This window comes from Trachypithecus francoisi, unplaced genomic scaffold (assembly GCF_009764315.1).
Source record: "Trachypithecus francoisi isolate TF-2019V2 unplaced genomic scaffold, Tfra_2.0 Lachesis_group3, whole genome shotgun sequence".
NCBI lineage: Eukaryota > Metazoa > Chordata > Mammalia > Primates > Cercopithecidae > Trachypithecus > Trachypithecus francoisi.
Genome location: NW_022681468.1, coordinates 146,797,483 through 146,822,481, shown reverse-complemented (window position 1 = coordinate 146,822,481; position 24,999 = coordinate 146,797,483). Strand labels below are relative to the sequence as shown.

The window sequence follows — 24,999 nt, the reverse complement described above, 5'->3', positions numbered from 1 at the left end:
TTACAGTCACACATTAGTACCTCCCAACCTTCAGCCCAAGTCATTGCTCTCCCCTACCCCACTTCCAACCCCACGCAGTTATGGGCAAGAATAGACCAGGCATATTCCCAGGATGCCTGGCTTCTTCTCAAACAACTTTCTTGAGATATAATTCGCATGCCGTAAAATTCACCCTTGTAAAGTGTACAGTTCAGTGGTTTGTAATATAGTCACAGGTTGTGCAACAATCTCTACTGTCTAACTCCAAAACATTTTCACCTCAGAAGGAAACCTCATTACATTAGCAGTCACTCCCAACTATCCCCTCCTCCCAGCCCTAAGCAACCACACTCTACTTTCTATCTCTATGAATTTGCCTGCTCTGGACATTTCATATATATGAAATTATACACTAGGTGGCTTTTCCACACCTGGCTTTTGGGGAGTTTTCAGGCAACAAAACATCACTGTTCTCTCTGTTCTCTTGCTGTCGTGCAAGGCATCCAGGCTACTTCCCAGACCTCAGCCAAGAGCTGAGGGTTCCAACCTTGTCAGAGAGTGAACTGCCAGAACAGGAAGAGCCTGAGAGCCTAGAGCTCTAGGGTGCCTGGCCCTGGGCACAGGAAGGGTAGGCCAGGGAGTTCTCTAAAATTCTCAAGTAACAGGCAACTAAATGGATGCCAAGGACACAGCACATCCCCAAAAATTATAACCTCATCTTTGATGCACACAAAGCCTCCTTTTGTGGTTTTTCTATGGGAAGTTGAAGTCAATGTGTCAACACGTAGAAAGGCCACCCGGGAGGCAGGGCTGTAGAGGGGAGATGCACATCTGAGTCAGACCAGAGTCCCCAGGTCACTTTAAGCCTGCTTCCTCATCTGTGAAACGGCTATAATGATATTGACTGCAGGTGGTGGTCAGGATTAGTAAAAGTGAAAGTGCCCAGTGTGTTCCTGAGGGACTTAGTGCTGGATTAATGGCAGCTGCTAGCAATGCTCATGAGGTGGTAAGGCCCGATGGTTAGCACATGGCTTGAAGAGCCAGCCAGACTCGGGTATGAGACCGGCTCCACCACTCAATCTCCTCTTCTGAAAAATGGAGATGGTAGGTCCCATCTTATAAGGTCATTTAGGTGATCAGACAAGATGACCCTAACTGATGCTTCCTGAGCACTCACTATAGCCAGGCACTATTCTAAGCATTCTCCAGTATGAAGTCACTCAATCCCTTCAATAATCCTATAAGGTAGGTACCATTACTTTCCCCACCGTACATCTGAGGAAACCGAGGCACAAGTTAAATGACTTGACCAAGGTTACTCAGCCGATTAATGGTAGTGCTGGTATACAACCTCATGCATCTTACCTCCAGAGTCCACATGCTTCTCCGCTACGCTAGGCCATCAGAGTTTTAGTGCAGTCTCTGGCACAAAGGAAGTCCCCAATAAACATTAGTTACTGTGGCTATGAAATAACAACATATATGTTTTCAAAAAACATGCTTTGGGAACTGTTTGAGGTTAAGGAGTTTGACTAAATCGTTAATTTTAACTTTAGTTGAAGACAGAAGCTGGGTCTTACCCATCTTGTATTCAAGAGCTCTTGGAACACAGTGAGTCCCTGGTGTAGAATAACGACTCATTGCTGGATGAAGGAATGAGTTTTTCAAACTGCTGTATTTATTAATATATAACATGGTAACCCTTCTGGGGAAGGTTGGTGCTGATTGAGCTACAGGGGACCGGGCCACGTTTGACCTACTTTGACCAACCCTTTGTTTTCCAGGCCACTAAAGGGCCATGATTCTTACAAACATGTTAATTGGTCTACTGTCATTGCATAATCTCCATTCACTGGCTCCACTTCTCTCATCAAGCAGTTCCAGACAACCACACCCGACCAAACCTGGCTCACTCCTTCTACACACACATACCTGATCCATTAGATGCTAGGCTTTTCCACACACTGGAAGGTTCCCTCTCTATCTTATACAAGATCTAGTCTCTACCCGTCAGTCTTGTGCCTGCTTCCTGAAGGACTCAGACCTCTCACTTCACCAAAATCTTCATGAGTTGGAGTTTCAAAGCTGTGGAATCCTTGTTTCTTATACCTGGGCACTCAACTCATCCAACTCAACTCAATCAACTCAAGAGCTGGCTCTGCAGCTGCAGAGGAGTAAGCTTGGGACTTACTGATCATTCTCATCAACTGTGCAAAGTCACTCTCTCTCGGTGGCAATGCCTCCTCGTGCCCTTGGACAGATGCCTGGGGCTCTCTGAGCTTCCTTCAGGGAAGTTGCATTCTTCCAACAGCCCAGAGATGAGCCCAGTATATACAAGCACACGAAATGCACTAAACCTTGTCACACACGAAATTCCACCCGGAAGGCCTGAACCCCCAATAAACACCAAGTTATGGGCAGATCTGGCACTCCTGGATTCCCCTAAAGAGTCCTGTGAGCGAAAACCTTGCTTGGCCTCTCTCCCCAGCTTAACACAACAAATAACCTTCTGATTGCCACCCTAATCAGGATGCGCAAGCCAAGAGGCTGAGCGCTGGCCTGGGTGTGGGGTAGGGCAAGGGTGAGGACCCGGAGCAAGCACTTGGCCCTGGGTGAGGCAGAAGGCCTCCTCCTTTCACCTCCAGTGTGTGACTCATTTCCAAGTATCACCCCCTCATGATTTCCTCCTTATCTCCTCCTCTTGTCACCCACAAACCAACTTCCATTTGCTGTCTTTTCCCCATATGTATTTTTCAGTTTTTCCTCTACTAATGTAGTATCCATTCCTTATCTGAAAAGCTGACCTCACATTTTCTCCCTTCCCCTAACCCTCTGGCCGGAGTAAGGCTATCAGGCCCTCAACAACTCCAAATTCAAGCTCATTCCTTGGGCTGCCATCTTGCTCTGGCCCCATGGCCCACACCACAGCCCTAACTCACGTTTCCCTTGCATGTACACATCTTCATTGAGCCCATTCTCTGTGCTCAGAAAGGACACTAATCAGTTTGTAGTTTTCTAATTACTCAGCCTGTCATCTCATTTCTGTCTCGAACCTAGACAGTTCCCAGCCAGGCTCTTAGGAATATGCTGGTAGGTTGCCTAAGCTCAGAAGAAGCAAGGGTGTCAGGTGTCCTGGGACGTGTGACTGTCACTTCAGAACCATTGTCTGACATAAGCCCAGACATGTGCAGTCTGAGGTCCGTGATGAGACATTTTATTTTTTATTTTGTTTATTTATTTTTTGAGAGGGAGTCTCACTCTTGTCACTCAGGCTGGAGTGCAGTGGCATGATCTTGGCTCATTGCAACCTCCACCCCCTGGGTTCAAGTGATTCGCCTGCCTCAGCCTCCCGAGTAGTTGGGATTACAGGTGCCTGCCACAGTGCCCTGCTAATTTTTGTATTTTTAGTGGAGATGGGGTTTCACCATCTTGGCCAGGCTGGTCTTGAACTCCTGACCTTGGGATCCACCTGCCTCAGGCTCCCAAAGTGCTGGGATTACAGGTGTGAGTCACCGTGCCTGGTCGAGACATTTCAGAGAGGGAAAGGGCCTCCTTCCAAATGTCCCTTGGTGTGAACTGTATGGGACTGGGATGGGAATGCTTCAGAAGGCTCATACATGAGCTGCTATACTTTCGACCTTTTCATGGGGTCCTTTCTACATCCTACCTGTGCACATGACGGCAGCAAAGACCCAGCACTGCCCATAGCGCACAGGCTGGCAGCCTGTGGCATACCACTGCTTCAGGATGGCCACGCTGCCCGTCCACTCCGCAGGGTTGGTGCCATCTGTGTAATTCTCACTCCAATTTCCATTGAGCACCCCATTGTCATCATTGCTGTTGATCTGAAGAGAAGCCATATACAGAAGTGTTAGAAGCATCCATTTCCTCAACATGTCATGTATAGGCTGCCTTGAAAGAGCCATGGGCCTGAGAAACAGAGGAGAGACTTTACCAGCATTTTGCTGCGGACTTCCAGACTTGCTGGGGAGGACTAAGGATGGGTGTTGACTCTTCTGACTTTTGCTCCACTGTGAATTAGTTTATTATTATGTTCCTATCTACCCCTTACCTGTGTCCTCCCATCCCCTGCAAAGCTGGAGCCTACCTGTGAGACCTTTAAAAAACACTTCAGAAAAGAGGAAATTTAGAAACAACAAGACCATTTCGCAAACCGGAACTACACTCACCCGTTCTCAAAACAGGTAATTTGGAATTCACAGAGGTGAGGACCCACACCCAGCTGTTTCAGAGCTCGGTTGAGAAAACTTGTCACCCACATTCTGGCGTCAGTCTCATCCAAGATGGCTTTGACAGAGGGTCCCTCTTTCACCCACTGCAGGGGACAACTGTGAGTGGGCAGGGCTCCCGCTGCATAGCTTCCTCCCTCCCCGGGCACGCCAGGGACCTCACCATGGCACACACCACTCTGCTGACGTAGACGGGGCTTCCCCGCAGGGCACAGTCTGTGGCTGGGTCAGTCTGGAAGTGCAGGCTCTTGTCCAGCAGCTTCAGGCAGATGTCTATGATTTTCTCTTCAAACTTCAGGGGGAGAGGCCGAGAGGGAAGGTACCCATGCTTGTCACGTGGGAATATGTAAAAAGTAATGACTTCCCCCGTCAACCCCAGTGGAACATAAACTCACTTGGAAGGTAACTGTGTCAAACAGAACAGCCATGAATCTCCTCCCATTCAGGTGTGGGGTTTCAAAGCTCTAGGGTCACAATTCCACTGGCGTGTATGCCCTGCACACCAAATCCCTCCCCTTCACTCCAGATGACTGTTGCTACTCCTGGGTTGTTCTGGGCTTTTCCCCAGTAAGTCTGACCGATTGGAAAGGCTCCTCCTCTCCTCTCAATCCCCACACGCCTAGAGCCCCAGGGGGTGTTCTTACCAAAACCGCATCGCCCCTGCTTCCACACTCACTTGCTGACCCAGCTTAGCATTGGCAGCTGCTGCTGAAGTGAGGCTGCCAACCTGCCATGGCACTCGTGATTCACTGGGGCTCTAGGCTGACTAATTACATGTGAGTTAGGGAATTTCCCACCCAAGGTAGGCTGGCTCCTCCTGGTCCTTCAGACTTGGTGTGAATGCCACTCCCTGTGAGGCCTTCCCCGAGCCTGAGCCTGCTTTAGCTCCACAGCCCTGGGTATGTCCCTCTCCTCATGAGACTCGGCTACGTGGTGTAGTCAAGTCTGTCTTTTCCTGCCTGAGTCTCGGCACTGCTCCAGTCCAGTTCCCTTCACAACTCTGGACCTTAGGCCTGGCGTGGTGCGCAGCACATTACACGAACTCTGTACCTCCTTGTAGAACGCGTGTAAAAGAATGCATTCACTCCTGTATAACACTGGGCAACACGCAGAATTAGGAGGCTTCTCTGATCAATCTTCCCCAGAGGATAGTCTGATCAGCTCACTTTTCTGTTTTACAATTTTCAAAGGCCCCCTACAGCCTAGAGAATCAAAGCTCTGACCTCCTTCAGTAGGCACATAAGTTCCTCCCAGACCTGGCCCCAACCTACCTCTGCAGCCTCAGGTCTCAATAATCGCCGCCCCCGCCCCCTCCATCCCCGCCATTATTTCTTCAGCAACACCAGATTCCTGCAGTGGGCCGAACCGTTTCCCACCCTCATGTCTTTGCTCATGCCTTCCCTCCGTCTGGGATGTTTTTCCCACCATCCTTCACTTGGCTAACTCAGTTCAAACATCTCCTCTCCCGGGAAGATTCCATGATACTCCCATGCCCAACCAAGAGCTCTTCCCCTTGGCTCTCAGAACACTGTGCCCCTATCTCTCAGTCTTTATATGTTCCACTGTATGATAAGTGACCTGTTTATGTGTCTGAGTCCCCGTTACACTGTAAGATCAGGGACAATGTTGTATTCATTTTCATATATCTAGCACTTAGCACCCTGCCTGACACTGAGCAGGCAACCAATATACATTTCATGAAGAAGAAAGACAGAAATAGGCCAGGTGCGATGGCACACACCTGTAATCCCAACACTTTGGGAGGCCGAGATGGGAGGATCACTTGAGCCCAGGAGTTTGAGACCAGCCTGGGCAATATAGTGAGACCTCATCTCTGCAAAAACTAAAAATATTAGCCAGGCGTAGTGGGGCATGCCTTTAGTCCCAGCTACTCAGGAGGCTGAGGTAGGAGGATCACTTGAGTCCAGGAGGTCAAGGCTGCAACGAGCTATGATGTCGCCACTGCCCTCCAGCCTGGGTGACAGAGCAAGATGATGTCTCAAAAATAAAAACAAGACAACAACAAAAAAAGAAAGACAGAAACAGAGGGACCCAGGGCTGAGAAAGCAGCAACCCCTCACTTCTGTTTCTCACAGATGGCAGCCAACTCCTGTCCAGGTCTCGCCACGATGCCCAATCTGCCCATGTTGAGTGAGGACCGGGGATGTGAGTTGAGGCCAGTTGAGGCCACTATCTCTCATCTTGGCTATAGCCAACCCTGGGCCCAGGCTGGGGCTGGAAGGACACATGTGTTGGAGTTCTATTTGGGCAGGTCCAGGGGAGGAATTCATATGAAGCTGAGACAAGGCTCCACAAGGATCCCCAGGGTTTCCCAGCTGACAGCCTTCTGAGTGGCCGAGAGCTGATCCCTCCCTCCCACAGTGCTCTTGGCGTGGGGCTCAGCCTCGAGAGCCCTCTTCTTTGCCTGGCGCTGGACTGCCTGAAGCCCCTGCTGCAGGCTGAATTTGAAAAGAGAGGCAGGCTTTTAGAAAGGCAGGAGGTGCAGAGCATTGCAATTAATATGATGTTATTTTTACATATAAAGTAGCATTTTAGAATGTGTGTAGAAAACAAAATGCAGAGGAACACACACCAAGCTGGTGACAGTGCTTGGGATGACCTTCATGTATCCACTTTTGTAATGTCTCTTTGCAAAGCTTTTTAAACAATCATGTATTAACTTTCATAATTAAAAAGATATCTTATCAAAAAGACACGTAAATAGAGAGACAATAGCCACAGGGAGGGAGATGCATTGCGGCTCATCAGTCCTGCTTCTGGCTGAAACGTTCAGGGGCAAGTTGTCCTTGGTGGGACAGAATTGATGCTAGGGTCAGTCACCAGGGGTTGTGAGGATGAAGTGAGAGAGTGGAAAATGGGACCCCAAAGGAAAAACAGTTTAATGAACCCAAATGCCATCATCACTGTCGTGGTGCTTGTCATGCCCTCCATCCTCACCCTCATGCTCAGTGGAATTCCTGGGTAACGGGCCTTTCACTGCCCTTTCCCTTAACTCCTGTTGTCCAAATCAGACATGATCAGCAAAGGACAGACCCTCTCACTCCCTATGGCTGCTCCTCGGGCAACCTGGGCTCACAACACACATCTTCCTCGTGCCATTTAGTTAGCGTTGGTCAGCAGTTCTAGGTGAACCTCACGTGCGCCTTGCTCCCTCTCCCCACAAGCTCAGGGCCGGGATGGGCCGTAAGCAGGGCTGAGACTCACCTGTCCGTAGTTCCAGGGGCACGGGCGGATCCAGTTCTTGCTGCCTTGGTAGATGAAGCCGTAATCATTCATGACATACTCCTGCCTCTGGGGCTCACTGTCCAAGTAGACAGCATCCTCTAGGAACCAGAGTGGGAGGGCACGAAGCAGAAAAGTCGCCTTTCCCTTCCTGCCCCATTCTCATCCCCATAGTCCCAGAGGAAACAGCTCTGGAGCAAGGGTCCCTGGCGACACCAAGAGGAGCACGACGTGGTGGGTCTTAGGGAGTCCACGCTCCCAACACCACCGACAGGTTCAAGATGAACACGAGGTAGAATAATAAAAATTCGCCTTTGGTGGAATTTCTTGGTTTACAAAGCACATTTATATCCTATCCCCATTTTAAGGTTGAGGAAACAGGCTCAGAGTGATTAAGTAAATTGCCCAAATCACACATCAGTACAGAGCTGGAAATTGAACACAGCCCGCTGGCTCCATATTCTGTGCTCTTTCCGCTATACTAATCTTGGTTGGAAAAGAGCAAACCAGACCTTAAGGGTTGGCCTTGACCTCATTATTCCTTTTGTAGGTATTTAATCCAGGCAAAGCATTTCATATGTGCACAAAGATTTAGACACTAAGCTGTTCATCTGAGTGCCGTTTGTGATACTGCAAAGCTGGAAACCACCTACCGCCCTATTCTTGGGGAGTAGTTAGTTAGCTTCGGTACAACTCCACTGCGGAATTCCATACCATAGAGACATAAGGCAGCAAAATCATGTACATGGACATGGAAATCTGTATGTGATACCTGAAGTCTCTACAGATTATGAACCATGTTTATAGCACGAATGTATATATATATATACATACATACACATGCTGCCCATATGAACAGAGGGTTTTGAAGCCAATTCAAAAATATCTTAACATTAGGTTGGTGCAAAAGTAATTGCAGTTTTTGCCATTGAAAGTAATGGGCCCTACCTGAGGGGCCTATCTGAGGGTGGAGGGTGGGAGGAAGGTAAGGGTTGAAAAACTATCTGTTAGGAAATATGCTTATTACCTGGGTAACAAAATAATCCGTACATCAAACCAAACCTCTGTGATGTGCAGTTTACCTACATAACAAACCTGTACATGTACCCCTGAACCTAAAATAAAAGTTAAAAATTATATTTTTAAAGTGAAGAACAAGCAAACAAAAGGCCATGGGCTCAGACGTCCTCTTCACAGGGTTCTGGAACTGTCTGGAAGTTCTGCCTGACCCTGAGGGAAAGGTGCCCTCCTCAGAGGCAGCCTCAGACACAGCCTGATAGGAGGCTGGTGCAGGAGGCCTCGTTGCTGAGATGTATTTTATTGAGGGTTTGGGCCAGTGTGGCGAGAAGCTGCAGGTTTATGGTTGAGACCACACAGCCCCCTCCTCTCAGCCAGGGCCAGCAGTGGCTTGAGCTACAGGGTGAGGCTTCCCAGCCAATACCCTCCCATCCTGCAGCACCAGAGGGCACTTCAGCCCCCACCAACCCTAGGCCCAGTGTTGGGTCTCCCCAGGGCCTGGGTGTGGCACAAGCTCAAGAGAGAAGGCCCCACCATTAACGTTTTTCTCCCCACTGCTCAGAAGGCCCTGAGAGAGAGAGAGAGAGAGAGAGAGAGAGAGAGAGAGAGAGAGAGAGAGAAGACAGAGACAGGGAAAACAGTCGACTGGCCCTCCTGGATCCCATGGCAGGGTCTCTCCACCTGGCTGATGGGTGAGCATTCTGAGCCATTCAGGGACAGGGAAGTGGGAAGTGGTTAGAGGTGTTAGAACCCAGCCAGGACTCTGGGTCCTGGTGTGACCCAGGAGGCCTCCTTGGGATAAGGCTGGGGGAGAAGGTAGAAAGAGAGGGAAGATGGGAAGGGGATCGTCCCCTAAATCAGAAGCCAGACTTGGGAGTCTGGCCTCTGCTTAAAGGCACAGCAGATCCATTCTCTACTCCTGATCCCTTCTGCCCACATCATGTCCTTGTGTCTGCCTATGTATCTAGCCTTGTCCCCAACTAGATTTAGAGGTCAGGGCTTGAGAGACAGGTAGTTTGAGAGATTCACTGTGACTTTGTTTATAGAAGAAGAAGAAAAAAAACAAAACAAAACTAGAAACAGCCAAAATGCCCATAGAGGACTAGTTAAAAATATCTAGTGCATCCAAACAGTGGAATAATTGTAGCTGTTAAGAAGAATGCTCCGATAGGAAAATGTGCCCAAAGTTGAATTGTTAAATTAAAAAAAAAAAAAGAAGCTGGAGAATGGTATGTATTACATAATCTCACTTACACTGTGTATTATAGAATCACACACACACACAGGCGTACGTATTCGATTAAGCATAGAACACTTTTGTAAAACTACAAAAGAAAATGTTGAAGGTGAATGGAATCTGGAAGAATAGAACTGCTGTTGAATGGAACTTAGAGACTGGGAGGCTTTACTTTTTACTTTATACTTTTCTTTCTTTTCTTTAAACCCTTTCCTTCATTCCATAAATACTTAATGCAGTGCATTCATTACTTTTATAACGAAAAAACTCTAGTTAACTTAAAAATATATGATGAAGGTAGATGTTATTCATGATCAAACTTAATTGTAACAGTTTTTCTGTTTAAGCAAAGATGATTTGGTTTATAACTTGAAAATTCTAAATAAGTAAATGAATAGCAAGGTTTTCTGCCCTAATTCGTGGTGGTTGGGGCGGATGCTGAGTGCAGGGAATTTGGGAGGCTCTGGGGTGGCCCGGGAGCTGGGTCTAGAAATCCTTGAGCCTGTCTCTCTGGCAGCACTGACAGAAGAGAAAGGAGGGCCCCGCATGGGCACCCTGCCTTACCCGGGCACCAGGGATTGAAGAGCAGGATGAACTCCCCGAGCTGGTAGGCCGTCACAGACCCCTGGAAGGAGTCGATGTGGATTTTCAAGAGGTACCGACCCATGGCCGCCGTGGGAGGAGCGCACAAGCTCACTTCTGTGGAGGTAGCCCCATTGGTCTCCAGCCAGGCGATCCAGGGACTGGGGCTGTGATGGCGTGCCAGGCTGAACACAGCCCGAGTCCCCAAGGCCAGGTCTGGCAGTGGTCCTAGGAGGGAAGTAGAGCCGAGGCCCTCTATGGCGACCTCCAAACCCTCGAAAATCCCCTCCCAGACACACACAATTAGCCCCTGTGAGCCAGCTGGGGTTCTTACCAGTCTCAACCACGAAGATGATGTTGTCCAGGCCTGGCTGGAAGCCCCGGTTTCTGAAGTACAGGGTGAGGTTGAAGGCCTGGCCCCGGCGAACAAGGAGGTGGTCAACAGTGATCTCTTCCGTGTGGTGCCGCACATTATTTCTGGAGCTCTGGAGGTCTGTGAGGGCCACTTCTAGCCCTGCAATGGGGCAGCCAGGGTTAGACAAAAGAGTGGGGTTGTGGAGCCAATCCTACCTACCACTTACTAGTTCTGCAAACTTGAGAAAGTAACTTAGCCTGAGTCTCAGTTTCCACATCAGTAAAATAGAGTCTGTAAGATCAGCCTGCCAGGGTAAGGATAAGGATTTAATGAGGTTCCAGGCATGCAGGTTCCTCTTTCTTCCTTCCTCTCCTCTCTCTCTGACCCTCTATCTTCTTCTCCCTTACACACTCCGGAGGGGCATGGTTTTCTGCCTCTGTCCAAGTCCTTCTGTAGACCTGGCCAAGTCTGATTGCTCCCTTCAGCCTCACATGGCTTCAGATTCACCCCAGCATCCACTTTCTTGGACTCAAGTTAACAGTCTCACTTGCCCCTGTACTAGCCTGCAGGTCTGGGGAGCTACTCCTCGGTTTAGCTACCCTGGGGTTAACTTTCCTTGGACTAGCTGTTCTTCTTTTTTTTTTTCTTTTTTGAGACGGAGTCTCACACCGTCGCCCAGGCTCGAGTGCAGTGGTGAGAACTCAGCTCACTGCAAGCTCTGCCTCCCGGGTTCATGCCATTCTCCTCCTGCCTCAGCCTCCTAAGTAGCTGGGACTACAGGCGCCCGCCACCATACCCCGCTAATTTTTTTGTATTTTTAGTAGAGACGGGGTTTCACCATGTTAGCCAGGATGGTCTCGAACTCCCGACCTCGTGATCTGCCTGCCTCGGCCTCCAAAAGTGCTGGGATTGCAGGTGTGAGCCACTGTGCCTGGCCGCTAGCTGCTCTTCTTTTAGCCATCTGCTGGCTCTCTTTTTTTTTTTTTTTTGAGACGGAGTCTCGCTCTGTCGCCCAGGCTGGAGTGCAGTGGCCGGATCTCAGCTCACTGCAAGTTCCGCCTCCCAGGTTCACGCCATTCTTCTGCCTCAGCCTCCTTGGGACTACAGGCACCCGCCACCTCACCCGGCTAGTTTTTCTGTATTTTTGTAGTAGAGTCGGGGTTTCACTGTGTTAGCCAGGATGGTCTCGATCTCCTGACCTCGTGAACTGCCCATCTCGGCCTCCCAAAGTGCTGGGATTACAGGCTTGAGCCATCGGCCATCTGCTGGCTCTCTGACCACCACAGGCCATGTGCTCAGTGCCCTGGGAGCTTGGATGCTGATGACAGTCAAAGAAAGTTCCATTCCCAACCTTCTGGAGACTCTGCTAAAACACAGACTGACCTCACTAGTCTCTGCCAGAAGGGTCTGTTTTTTATTTTTCCATGTTTGACCATGGTTCTGCCATGGTCCCAGTCACCTGGTGGGCTCACAGCCTTTAAATCACCATTGGCTCACCCATCTCCTTCTCAGCCTATGCCCATTCACATGTCACTAACTCTCTTCACGCCTGCCATTAAAATATCTCTAGTGTCTATACATCCCTTTCCACATTCACATAATTCCAATGTCTTCTCATACCTAGTGACCATAATAGCCTCCATGAGGTCTCCTGCCTCCTGTCTCTCTCCCCATCTCCCATCTCTTAATGCATTATCAGATTACCTTTCCTCAAGACAATTTAATCATGCCATTCTTTTGCTTTACAAGTTCTGAGATCTCCTACAGTCTATCATATAAAAGGCTCACTCCTTAACTTGACACGACTTTTCATACTTGGCCTTAGCTTATTCTTGCATTCTCACTTCTCATCATTCCCAGCATTGGCCCTCTCCTCTAGCCAATCTATCCCCAAGCAAATCCCTGTCTTTGTATTTGCTGTTATAGCCCCAACTCAGAATGGCCCCTCACTCTCTAACCAAATTCCAACTCTCCTCTGATACCCACCTGCTCTATGAAGCCTGCCTCAATTGGCCAACCCTTCTTTCCATCACCTACTGAGCTATACACTTAACTGAATCGCTCATTTGCTTAACTGACAAGTTAATTTACATGCTAGGCTCATGTGTTCATTTATATAAACATGTAAGGATTAGGATGAGGTGTTCAGATGTTTTTCTTTTCTTTTTTTTTTTTTTTTTGAGACGGAGTCTCACTCTGCCGCCCAAGCTGGAGTGCTGTGGCATGATGTCGGCTGACTGCAAGCTCCGCCTCCCAGGTTCACGCCATTCTCCTGCCTCAGCCTCCCGAGTAGCTGGGACTACAGGCACCCATCACCACACCTGGATAATTTTTTGTATTTTGTAGTAGAGACAGGGTTTCACCGTGTTAGCCAGGATGGTCTCGATCTCCTGACCTTGTGATCCGCCTGCCTCGCCCTCCCAAAGTGCTAGGATTATAGGCGTGAGCCACCGCGCCTGGCCCCAGATGTTTTTCTTAGCTACTTTTTTATGTGTCTGTCTTTTGCCTCTAGATATAAGCCAATAAGTACAGAGACTTAGCTGCTTTGTCTTGGTTGTATTTAGACTTTTTAAAAGTGAACCAATGCATTCAACAGAATCCAACATTCTTTCATGATAAAAATACTCAACAAACTAAGAATAGAAGGGGACTTCCAGCTAGGTGCGGTGGCTCACACCTGTAATTCCAGCACTTTGGGAGGCCGAGGCAGGTGGATCACAAGGTCAGGAATTCAAGACCAGCCTGGCTAAGATGGTGAAACCCCATCTCTACTAAAAATACAACAATTAGCTGGGCGTGGTGGTGGGCCCCTGTAATCCCAGCTACTCGGGAGGCTGAGGCAGAGAATTGCTTGAACCCAGGAGGTGGAGGTTGCAGCGAGCCAAATCGCACCACTGCACTCCAAAGCACACAGCCAATACCATACTTAATAGTAAAAGACTGGATGCTTTCTTGCTAAGATAAGGAACAAGACAAGAATGTCTGCTGTTGTCACATCTATTTAACATTCTACTAGAGGTTCTAGCTAGGGCTATTAGGCAAAAAGAAAAAAAAAAGAAAGAAAGAAAAAGAAAAGAAATCAAAGACAAACAGATTGGAAAGAAGTAAAATTGTTTCTATTTACATGTGACATAATCTTGTATATAGAAAATCCTAAGGAACCCACCAAAAAATTAGAATTAATAAATGAATTCAGCAAGGTTGTAGGATGCAATATCAATATACAAAAACCAATTGTATTTTTATACATTTGCAAAGAGTAACCTGAAAATAAAATTGAGAAAACAATTCCATTTATAACAGCATCAAAAAGAATGACTTAGTAAATTTAACAAAAGAAGTGCAAAACCTACACCACAAAACATCATTGAAAGAAATTAAAGAAGACCTAAATAAATAAAAAGACATTCCATCTTCATGGATTGGAAGGCAATATCATTAAAATAACAAGTTTTTCTACAGATTCAACACAACCCCTAACAAAATCCCAACAGCCATTTTGTAGAAATTGACAAGTGGATCCTAAAATTCATATGGAAATACAAGGGATCCATACCAGCCAGACAACACTGAAAAGCGAAAACAAAATTAGAGGAGTGGCACTTCTTGATCAAGGCAATGTGGTAGTGGCATAAGGATAGACATATAGATCAGTGGAACTGAACTGAGAGTCTAGCAAGAAACTCACATTTACAGGCAATTGATCTTTGACAAGGGTGCCAAGACAATTCAATGGGGGAAAGAATGCTCTTTTCAAAAAGTGGTGCTGGGACAAGTGGATATCCACATGCAAAAGAATGAAGTTGGATGCGTAACTCACATAATTTATTAAAAATTAACTCAAAATGGATCAAAGACCTAAACATAAAAGCTAAAGCTATGAAACTCCTAGAAGAAAACATAGACATAAATCTTCGTGATCTTAGACTAGACAACAGTTCCTCAGATATGACAGCAGAAGTACAAGCAGTGAGAGAAAAACCAAATGAAGTGGACCTCATCAAAATAATAATTTTTTGTCTTCGAGAACATCGTCAAGAAAGTGAAAAGAATACCCACAGAATGTTAGGAAATATTTGTAAATCATATATCTGGTAAGGGACTTATATCCAGAATACTTTTTTAAAAAATTCATATAACTCTACAATAAAAAAGACAACTCAAATTTAAAATGGGCAACGGACCTAAATACACATTTTTCCAAAGGAGATATGCAAAAGGCTAATAAGTACATTAAAAGATGCTCAACATCATTAGTCCTAGGGAAATACAAATGAGATACCATCTTGCCTCCACTAGGATGACTATAATAACAAGTGTTAGTGGAGATGCAGAGAAAGTGGAATCCTCATACATTGCTGATGGGGTTGTAAAATGGTGCAGCACTTTGGAAAACAGTCTGGAAGTTCCTCAAGACATTCAACAAAGAGTTACCATACGACCTAACAATTCCATCCCCAGGTATATACCCAAGACAAATGAAAACACGTTCATATAATACCTGAATAATGATAGCAGTATTATTCATAATAGCCAAAAAGTAGAAACAACTCAATTGTCCATCAACTGAAGAACAGATAAACAAAATGATATGTCATACAAAGGAATGTCATCCGGCTGTAAAAAAAAGAATGCTTAACATACCAAATATGGATGAACCTTGAAAATACTGTGCTAAGTGAAAGAAGTCAGTCAGACATAAAAAGACACATATTATATGATTATATTTATATGAAATGTCCAGAATAGGCAAATTCATAGAGACAGAAAGTAGATTAGGGTTTGCTAGGGGCTAAAGAAAGGTGGAATGGGATGTGACTGCCAATGTGTATGGGATTTCTTTTTGAAGTAACGGAATGTTCTGGAACTAGATAGTGGCGATGCTTGCAAAACTTTGTGAGTATATGAAAAACCACTGAAGGCCGGGCACGGTGGCTCAAGCCTGTAATCCCAGCACTTTGGGAGGCCGAGACGGGCGGATCACAAGGTCAGGAGATCGAGACCATCCTGGCTAATACAGTGAAACCCCGTCTCTACTAAAGAATACAAAAAACTAGCCGGGCGACGAGGCGGGCGCCTGTAGTCCCAGCTACTTGGGAGGCGGAGGCAGGAGAATGGCGTGAACCTGGGAGGCGGAGCTTGCAGTGAGCTGAGATCCGGCCACCGCACTCCAGCCTGGGCGACAGAGCCAGACTCCGTCTCAAAAAAAAAAAAGAAAAAGAAAAAGAAAAACCACTGAATTGTGAACTTTATAAAGGTGAACTTGATGGTATATGAATTATATCTCAATAAAATTGTTATAAACAAATATGAACCAAATTGTACCAAAATACTCTAATAAATATTAAACTTTGTCTTAAATCTCTGAGTGCTTTTGATTACTTTAACACACATCTTTTTCATAAACTAGTTTTTCATTATAAATAAATTAAGCATAATGATCAGCATATTGTAGGTACTCAGATTTGCTAGGTTGAATAGAATTCTCTATCTTTTGCAAAATCACCCTGTACTTATTTCAGATTTCAGATTTAATCAACATCTTATTGAGGGCCTGTCTACTATGTGCCAGGCACTGTGCCAGGTATGCTAGAACAGTTATCTCATTTAATCTTCATCACATCCTCGGAGGGACAAAATGTCATGTCTTCCACACTCGGAGATGAGAAAACTAAGGTTCAGGTGGGTTAAATATCTTGCCTACGGTTAAACCAGATTCCTGAGCCCAGTCCAGTGGTCTTCCCATCACCCAACAGCTGTTGCCCACTGTTGACTTTCATTCATGATCAAAAAAATGTCCACACCCACTGCCAGCTAAGAAAGCACTTGGCTTTTACCTAATAGTGGAAAAAGAAGCTCACCCCTTTTGGAGACCAATTGATTAGACAGCACTAACTGGCTGCAGTTCAGGTTGGGCACATGACTCAGGCTACTCAGCAGGCATGGCAGCATCTGCCTGGCAGCAAGTGCTGGGGCAGAATTCCATTCTCTAGAGACATCCTGGGCCATGTTAATCCCTGCCTAAGACAGGGATGACTCTTCAGCCCAGGTGCCATCTATTCAAATAGGAGGTTCATTGACTACTGGGCATATTTGTTTTCCTTGAGGTGAGAAGAGAATTGGGTGAAATGATCAGGAAATAAACAGAGATAGTAGAAAAACTTTTTAAGGCCGGGCGCGGTGGCTCACGCCTGTAATCCCAGCACTTTGGGAGGCCGAGACGGGCGGATCACGAGGTCAGGAGATCGAGACCATCCTGGCTAACACGGTGAAACCCCGTCTCTACTAAAAAATACAAAAAGCTAGCCGGGCGAGGTGGCTGGCGCCTGTAGTCCCAGCTACTCGGGAGGCTGAGGCAGGAGAATGGCGTAAACCCGGGAGGCGGAGCTTGCAGTGAGCTGAGATCCGGCCACTGCACTCCAGCCTGGGCGACAGAGCGAGACTCCGTCTCAAAAAAAAAAAAAAAAAAAAAAAAAAAACTTTTTAAAGTAAGTGATCTTCGTAGTTATCCTAGAAAGACACTCCCACACGAGCAACATGAGCACACAGAAGCATGGATAAGGATGTTCCTTGCAATATTGCTCGTGTAACTGGAAAATTGAAAGCAACCTAAATGCCCATCAATAGGGGACTGGATTAGAAATTACTTGCACTGATACTATGGGAAAAGTTGAGGTAGATCTATAGGTACTGACTGGTATGGACAGAGCTCCCAGACATACTGTGTAGTGAAATAAATCAAGTTGCAGAAATATACATACAACATGATGATACCATGGATATACCAAAAAAGACCACACATGCTAATCCTATGTATTACATTGAGTAAATATATGTCTGAATGTAAATGTGCAGACAAAAGACAGGTAACAGTGTTCACTCTGGAGATGAGGCTGCCATTGGGGATGGCAGGCAGAGGACTATAGTCTATAGTCTATAGATAGACTATATCTATAATTATTGGTTTATTTTACTCCAACTATGTATTCCTATATTTCTTGTGCAATTAAAAGTTATGAAAATTTTAAAACAAAAATTTAAACACAAAAGGTAATAAATATGGGGCCGTGTGCAGTGGCTCACGCCTGTAATCCCAGCACTTCGGGAGGCCGAGGCGGGAGGATCACAAGGTCAGGAGTTTGAGATCAGCCTGACAAACATGATGAAACCCCGTCTCTACTAAAAATGCAAAAATTAGCTGGGCATGGTGACGCGCACCTGTAACCCCAGCTACTCGGGAGGCTGAGGCAGGAGAATTGCTTGAACCTGGGAGGCGGAGGTTGCAGTGAGCTGAGCTCACACTACTGCACTCCAGCCTGGACAACAGAGTGAGACTCCGTCTTAAAAAAAAAAAAAGTAATAAATAAAGGTAAGGCTGTTACAGTTGTAGAGGAAGTTGAAAGCTTATTCCTCTGAATGATTTCAACTAACGATTTAATCTTCATAGCAGCTCTTTCCAGAGAGAGGGGGATGATATAGCGAGAAGGCTGGCGATGGGAAGATTAGCTAAGATAAGAAATAGACCCTCTGAAATGGAGGAAGAAGAGAAGATATGAAGATTCAGAGAACTTAAGAGCTGGAAGACAATTTCAAGATTGTCTGATCCAATCCCTCCTTTTTCAGGCAAGGGGGTTGGAAACTAGAGGCGAAGTGACTTGTCCAATGTCAAAGGGTCAGCTAGTAGCTGAGAAGGACAGAAACCCAGATCCCCTCATCCCTGGTCCTGCCCTGTCCCACCTGGCTACGGAGGCAGGCATGTTAGCATGCGGCTGTGTGGCTGTGTTTACCTGTCAGCCTCTACACTGGTGGTTCTCAAGCCACCAATGAATACTGAGGTTTCTGGGGTTATTTATTTCTCTGAATACACCCTCCACCCCTTGACTTCCTACAGTCTGTCTCTGTCCTCTTTGTACCTGAACTCCAGTGGCCACAGGGGCTTTCCCTACCTTGGGCCATGGTGGCTGCCTCCGGTTCCTGGGATGCTCCCCACAGAACAGCTGGGCGGTCTGGAGCTTCAGCAAACTGGTGCCAGAGTGTCTGCTTCCCCTTCCATTGGAAGACTCCAGGAGAACCGAAGGCGGGGCTGGACTGCCGCACTGCCACCTGATTACCAAGCAGATCACAACTGGTTTGCTCACTTGCCCTCGGGTTTTTCTTGGCGGTGTTGCTGGATTGAGAGGAGGTGTGGAAGCTGGTGAACTGTCACAGCCTTGTGCCATGTGGGCCTTTGATAGCTCTTGAGCAATAGGGCATTCCCAGGCAGGTGCTGTGCTGTGGTGGAGAAGTCAGAAGGGAGAAGCGAGCTGATGGCCCCGCCAGAGGGATGCAGGGGGCTGCTGGAAGGCGCATCAGGGTCCCAAGACACTGTTCACACCGTAAAGGCACCTCACTGAGCTGAGAACCCTGCTAGGTAACCAAGGCCTTTCTCTTATCCTGAAAAGTCACTTTCTGAACATTAAATGCAAACAGAACCCACTCTGTCTGAATCTCCTTTGATATGATTTCACTGTATTTAGCTTTGGCAGTGGCCTTGTCTTGCGTGAGACCTGGCAGGTCCAGGACAAATCACAAATAAAAGCAAATAATCACAAATAAAATAGAGGAAGAAAAATTGGGAAAATTTGTGGAGGAGGTTTGGAAATAGGTGAGAGGGCGGGAATGCAGGTGAGCAAGGGCCTTGATCCTAGGAAGAAAGGCACAAGCCCTTTCGTAGGGAGAAAAGCGCAGGTGGAAGGAGAGAGAGGGCAGGAGAGGGAAGGGCTCTGCCTGTGGAGTGGGTGGGACCCCCGTGCCCACCCTGTCTTTCTGTGCCCTGGGCACTTCTCCCCACATCCCCTGCTTTGTGGGTCCTTCTCTCTTGGGAACGTCATTCACCAGCATTGTCCTCCCTTCTGTATTTTCAATTCTCTCTGTCTCCACTCAGCTTTTTTAAAAAAAAACTGTATAAGTATTTTTATTTTTAATGTCCAGAAGGTGTAATATAAAGGCCAGAGCTTCTTCCTGGACTTAATTTTTTTTTTTTTTTATGAATTCTGGTGATATTTTATTTAGAAAAAGATAATCACTGATTTTAAGATCTTAATGTTTCTTCTAAATGCTACACTAACTAATTAGACATAAGATAGTATCAGATAATAAAAGTATTTACACATTGAATACAAAATAAATATAAAGTAATTGAAAAACAAATCAGGTTTCCATTGACTTATTTTTTTCCCCACTGTCCATCCTCTGTTTCATTTTTCTTTGCCTTTTGTAAATCCGTTTCTTTCTTGCTTTCAAATCAACTTTTGGCTCTGGTTTTACCCACTGTATTTCTATTGGTTTCTCCTCAGCTGGCGTTACAAAAACATCTGCAGTGGGATCATGTGGAAGAAGAGTCTTCGGCTCTTTCTTTCTCAGTTTTTGCACATCTTTCACTTGCTGTTTCTCTCTGTATTTTGCAGCTGTGATGGATCTTATGACACGCCGATGCATGTTTGGTGACTGGTAGTGAGGATTTTCATATAAAGTTGGTCCTCCAAAACTTCCCTGGAAAATCTTTATGAGATTTAAGACAAAACGAGGTCCTATTTCTACAAGAGCAGCATCTTCCTCTATGATCTGAAAGTTCCGAAACCATATCCTATTATCCAAAATGGTGAAAGTAAACACATGGTCCACGAATGGTTGGCTTTTGGGATGACCGTGGTGTACTAAAGATCTGAATTAAGAGTTCTTTTAACAAAGCATAATGTGGTAATTCATCAAAAGCAGGGTCAAAAGACAAAAGGGGCCAAGAACCTTTCAAACAGCTTCCAGTCATCTTTAGTTCAGCAAGGGTATGAATATTTTGAACAAGGAATTTAGCAGATGGTCCATGAGGTGAATTTGAAAGCCACATATAGAGATCTTGTTTTGTCTTAGCTTCAAAATAGATGCATTTATTACAGTTCTTCATTTCACAAACCTCGTTAATCACAAATAGCTTATCCTTACGATCCATTTTAGTATCTGCTTTAGAATGAGGCATCAACATTCTCAAGTCCTGCATTAAATATCTTGTCCTGAAATTTATTCCTCTGGAAGAAAAGATGAGAATCCGTTCCTTATTTTTTATTTTTTATTTTTTTTTTTTGAGGCGGAGTCTCGCTCTGTCGCCCGGACTGGAGTGCAGTGGCCAGATCTCAGCTCACTGCAAGCTCCGCCTCCCGGGTTTACGCCATTCTCCTGCCTCAGCCTCCCGAGTAGCTGGGACTACAGGCGCCCGCCACCTCGCCCGGCTAGTTTTTGTATTTTTAGTAGAGACGGGGTTTCACCGTGTTAGCCAGGATGGTCTCGATCTCCTGACCTCGTGATCCGCCCGTCTCGGCCTCCCAAAGTGCTGGGATTACAGGCTTGAGCCACCGCGCCCGGCCCGTTCCTTATTTTTCCACTTGCCCTTGCAAACGGGGCCTGGGATCCGGTCCCTCTCTTCTTCCTCCACCTCCTCTGCTGTGGTGTGCCGCTTAGCCAGCGGCGCGGCATCTTTTTCGTTTCTTTTTGGCTTCTTCGCCCGAACTGCCAAGCCTCCACGCCGTTTCCTCTTGGTTGCCGCCATCTTGCCTTACCGCCTGCGCTCTTGGCCTGTTTTCCGGCGTTGCCGCTCGCTCCTCTTTCCGATCTCTATGGTTCCGTGGCTCTCCTGGACTTAATTTTATAAATTCTTGATTGGTTGGTGAGACCAATAGGGATACTTTTTCTTGTCTAATTTGGTGTCTGGGAAAGCTTCATTCAAGTCCTCAGTGGACTGATCAAATGGAATTAAGTTCCTCATCTTCTCCAGCTGTTTCTCATACTCTCCAATCCTGCCTTTGAGAGCGACACCCACTCAGCACACGTTTTCCCATCTTCTTTTTCGTCAGCATCCACCTGGGCAGTATGTTTATCCTCTGGTACAGGAAACTTTAGGGCATTAGACTTCTTCTCAAAGTCATCCACCAAGCCTGCTTTGGCCACACTGGCCTCGTAGTAAGCCCAGTCAATAGCTGGTGGATTCTCAGGTAAAGTAGCCAGCCTGGAGGTGAAGGTCTCATTCCAGGATTTCAGGGAATTTGCAGTGGCCTTTTGGTTACGGGGTATCATCTCTGCAAAAGCTACCCAGTCAACGGTTTTTAGAGCAAGTTTTCACCCAGCCATCCTGGTATCCTTCACCGACCCTGGCAGCCCATGATCCACACCCCACTCACCTCTTATAGCTTATAGGGTATATGTGCACAAATGCAGTTCACTATTTTAACACAGCACATCCACCTTCAACTCTCATCCCCAGTTCCCTGGCAGCCCCTGCCCTTTCTCTCAACTCCACTTCTCGGCCAAGCTCCTTGCCCACTGCTTTGCCTCCCACTACCCCTCACCCGCTGTGGGCTGCCTTCTGTCTCACGGCTGCCTCGACGCCACGCTCACCTCCCGGCTCTGAGGGCTGGGCACTGGGCGCCTTTCCTGCTCTTACATGGCAAGGCCTCCTGTAGCCCTGCCAGTACTGACCACTCCTCCTGGGCTGAGGAGACTTCTCTCTCTTGGTTGTCTGCCTATCTCCCCATCCACACTGTCCTCTTCCTCTCAGTCCCTGTTACAGGCTTTCCCTCCTCGAGCTGGTGCCTCCCAGGGATCTGTCCCCATCTCCTCTCTTCTCACTCCACTGGCTCCCGCGTGACACTGGGGACCCCCAGAAATGTGTACTGCAGAGGCACCTTCTGCTGGACAGCTCTGCTGGGGGAACCTTGGACACTTCACAGCTAAGGAGCCCAGATGGAACTCCTCCCCTTGCTCCTTCCTCTCAAAATATCTGCCCTTCCTCTTGCAAGTCTAGTCTTGGTGAGTGAGGACACTGTCCATCCATCACTCCAGGGGACACCTGCATGCCACCTTGTACTTCCCAGCTTCCTGACCTCCCTTTAGCCCATCAGTCCAGCCCAATTCCTGATGCTGTCCTGAAACTGTGCCCCTTGCTCTGCCTTCATGGAAGCCCCTGCTTACCTGGACAACTCCTAACCGGTTTCCCATTCACCCTTTCTCCAAATGAGTCACCAGTGATTTTTCTGAAGTTCCAATTTCATCAGGTTGCTCCCCTGCTTAAGATCCCACAGTGGGTAAAGTCCAGACTTCTCAGCATCACCCTCAAAGCCTGGAGGGTCTTCTCCTGCCCACTTGGAGGCCAAGCAGGCTGACCCCCTCTCTCCCGCACCTCCCTCTCTCTTGCATGTATCAGCTTCTCTCTTTCTGAAATGTCCTCCTCTCACTTGTCTATTTTCTCCAGTACCCAGGCTCAAGCATCCCCCCTCCAGGAAGTCTTCCTGACATCCTTCCTCTGCTGCACCAGGATTCTTTTTTTTTTTTTTTTTTTGAGACGGAGTCTCACTCTGCAGCCCAGGTTGGAGTGTAGTGGCGCGATCTCGGCTCACTGCAAGCTCCGCCTCCTGGGTTCACACCATTCTTCTGCCTCAGCCTCCCGAGTAGCTGGGACTACAGGCGCCCGCCACCACGCCCGGCTAATTTTTTTGTATTTTTAGTAGAGACGGGGTTTCACCATTTTAGCCAGGATGGTCTCGATCTCCTGACCTTGTGATCTGCCCGCCTTGGCCTCCCAAAGTGCTGGGATTACAGGCGTGAGCCACCGCGCCCGGCCTGCACCAGGGTTCTAATCAGGGGCTGCTTCTTCTGCATTTCCTATTAGCCAACTCATACCTCAACATTATAAATACTTATCTGTCTTTCCCCCAATCACCCTGGAGGGCATGGACTGTGTCTTATTAACAGTGTTCCCAGAGCTTAATAATGACAGTGGCTAATAGCAGCAGAACGACTAATACAACCAGATTGTATTAGTATTGCAGTAGCTTTTAGTACCAGACACTATTTTGAGTTATTTATATGCATGACCCCACTTGGTCTTACAACATCCCTATAGTTAGTTACTGTTATTGTTCCTACATTACAGATGAGGACATTGAGGCTTAAAGACATTAAACAGATCATTCACAAAGAACTGGTAGAGCCAGATTTTGAATGCAACCATCAGACTCCAGAGCCGGGTGCTTCATAAGTGCTTGCCTGCTGCAATATCTGGAACATAGTTGGTTTTCCAGTTCCTATTTATTGCCTGATAGAGTGAATGAATTAAAAAATGATCCCTACATAGACAAATGGATGAATGCCTGAACCCACATGCTGAGATGGGTTAGCTGGGAAGGAGGAAGAGGCACAGGCAGGAGAGTATAAGTGTGAGGGGGAACAGGAAGGTAAGTGCAGCTAGGGTAACTGTGGTGGCCAAAGGAGAACGTGCCCAATGACCAGCCGGACATCAGCCTGTTTTGTGGTGCCCTGAGGCCAGTCCAAAGCAGCTGGAAACAGTTGAGAGAATTTGGGATCAATAAGGCAGTCACTCTGAGTAAAGTCCTTTGAGTTGTGCCAGCCTGAGTGGCTGGAACTCTTGGCAGCTCTGCCCATGCCCCAACCTTGAGGAGAGGGTAGGGAACTCACACCCATCTTGGAGGGCCTGGGCCTCCCCCAGAGGACCTCGCATGGTCAGGAGCACTTAGAGCAGGCTTGTTTAAGGTAGCCACTGGACAGGAGAGAGGAGGCAGAAGCACCACAGGAGCACGAAGCCCATTCGCAGGGCCAGGAAAACCCCAGCCAGCTCCTCTACCTGGACCCTGGGGCTGAATACGACCTGGGCTCTGGGCCTAGGGAGCTATTTGTAGGTTCAGCCCCTCATTCGATTTCTGTGAGCCATTAGTCAGAGGGCAAGTGGGTGAGGGTGCTGGGGAGAGGGAGGCAGCTCTGATGCAGCAGCTTGTTCCTCAGCCCAGGGGAGGGGACAGGGAGAGACAGGGAGGCTGAGCAGAGTGGATGAGCACCTTCCTGTCTGGAAGGAAGTAGGGCTGTGCCCACAGGGGAGGGACACCTGAACAGAGAAGTGAGGACACACCTGCCATCCGCATGGGGCAGGCCAGTACTCACTGGGTGGGGGTGGAGAACCTCCAGAACCTCCTTTTATTCTCTAATTTTACAGATGGGGTCAGACCTTTCTAAGACCCAGAGAGACTTGGGTGCTGATTCTGGCCCTGCCATGAAGTTCCATTGTGCCCCTGAGCAGGTGACAGTTTCTTTGCCTGTAGAATCAGAGCCCATGACGGGCTGGGTGCCCGGGTCTGAGGGAGGGTGAGGAGGTGCCCCACAGATGACTGCACAGGGAAGCTGCAGCTGGAAGACGCCAGTGGATTCCTCTCTCCTCTTCCTGTTCCACCCCTAGAAACAGAGACAGTCACCCTGGAGAAGGAGTTAAACTGGCAGAGGCCTCTGTGAGCGTGCTTCCC

At 47.4% G+C, this 24,999-nt stretch overlaps 2 protein-coding genes and 1 pseudogene across 3 annotated transcripts in view; all 3 read right to left on the bottom strand.

Annotated features, from left to right (window-relative positions):
- The window catches only part of TGM5 (transglutaminase 5), a 35,194-nt gene extending 16,471 nt beyond the window's left edge, over positions 1-18,723 (bottom strand). The window contains exons 1-6 of one of the 2 annotated variants that reach the window (XM_033190368.1): positions 18,610-18,723; positions 10,643-10,822; positions 10,291-10,563; positions 7,455-7,573; positions 4,393-4,521; positions 3,647-3,824 (exon numbers count right to left, since the gene is read on the bottom strand). In XM_033190368.1, the coding sequence (XP_033046259.1) occupies positions 3,647-3,824; positions 4,393-4,521; positions 7,455-7,573; positions 10,291-10,563; positions 10,643-10,822; positions 18,610-18,619 (889 nt within the window). In that variant the 5' untranslated portion in view covers positions 18,620-18,723. The remainder of the gene's footprint in view (positions 1-3,646; positions 3,825-4,392; positions 4,522-7,454; positions 7,574-10,290; positions 10,564-10,642; positions 10,823-18,609) is intronic. The other variant, XM_033190369.1, reaches the window with a different exon arrangement.
- A 1,032-nt stretch (positions 18,724-19,755) lies between these two features.
- Positions 19,756-21,278, bottom strand: LOC117070784 (ribosome biogenesis protein BRX1 homolog). The gene is given in 3 exon segments (XM_033190370.1): positions 19,756-20,348; positions 20,350-20,755; positions 21,071-21,278. Coding segments are annotated over 3 exon segments (1,074 nt in total). The 5' UTR covers positions 21,243-21,278; the 3' UTR covers positions 19,756-19,852.
- Positions 21,279-21,338: 60 nt separating this feature from the next.
- LOC117069254 lies at positions 21,339-21,820 on the bottom strand (annotated as a pseudogene).
- Between the last annotated feature and the right edge of the window lie 3,179 nt (positions 21,821-24,999).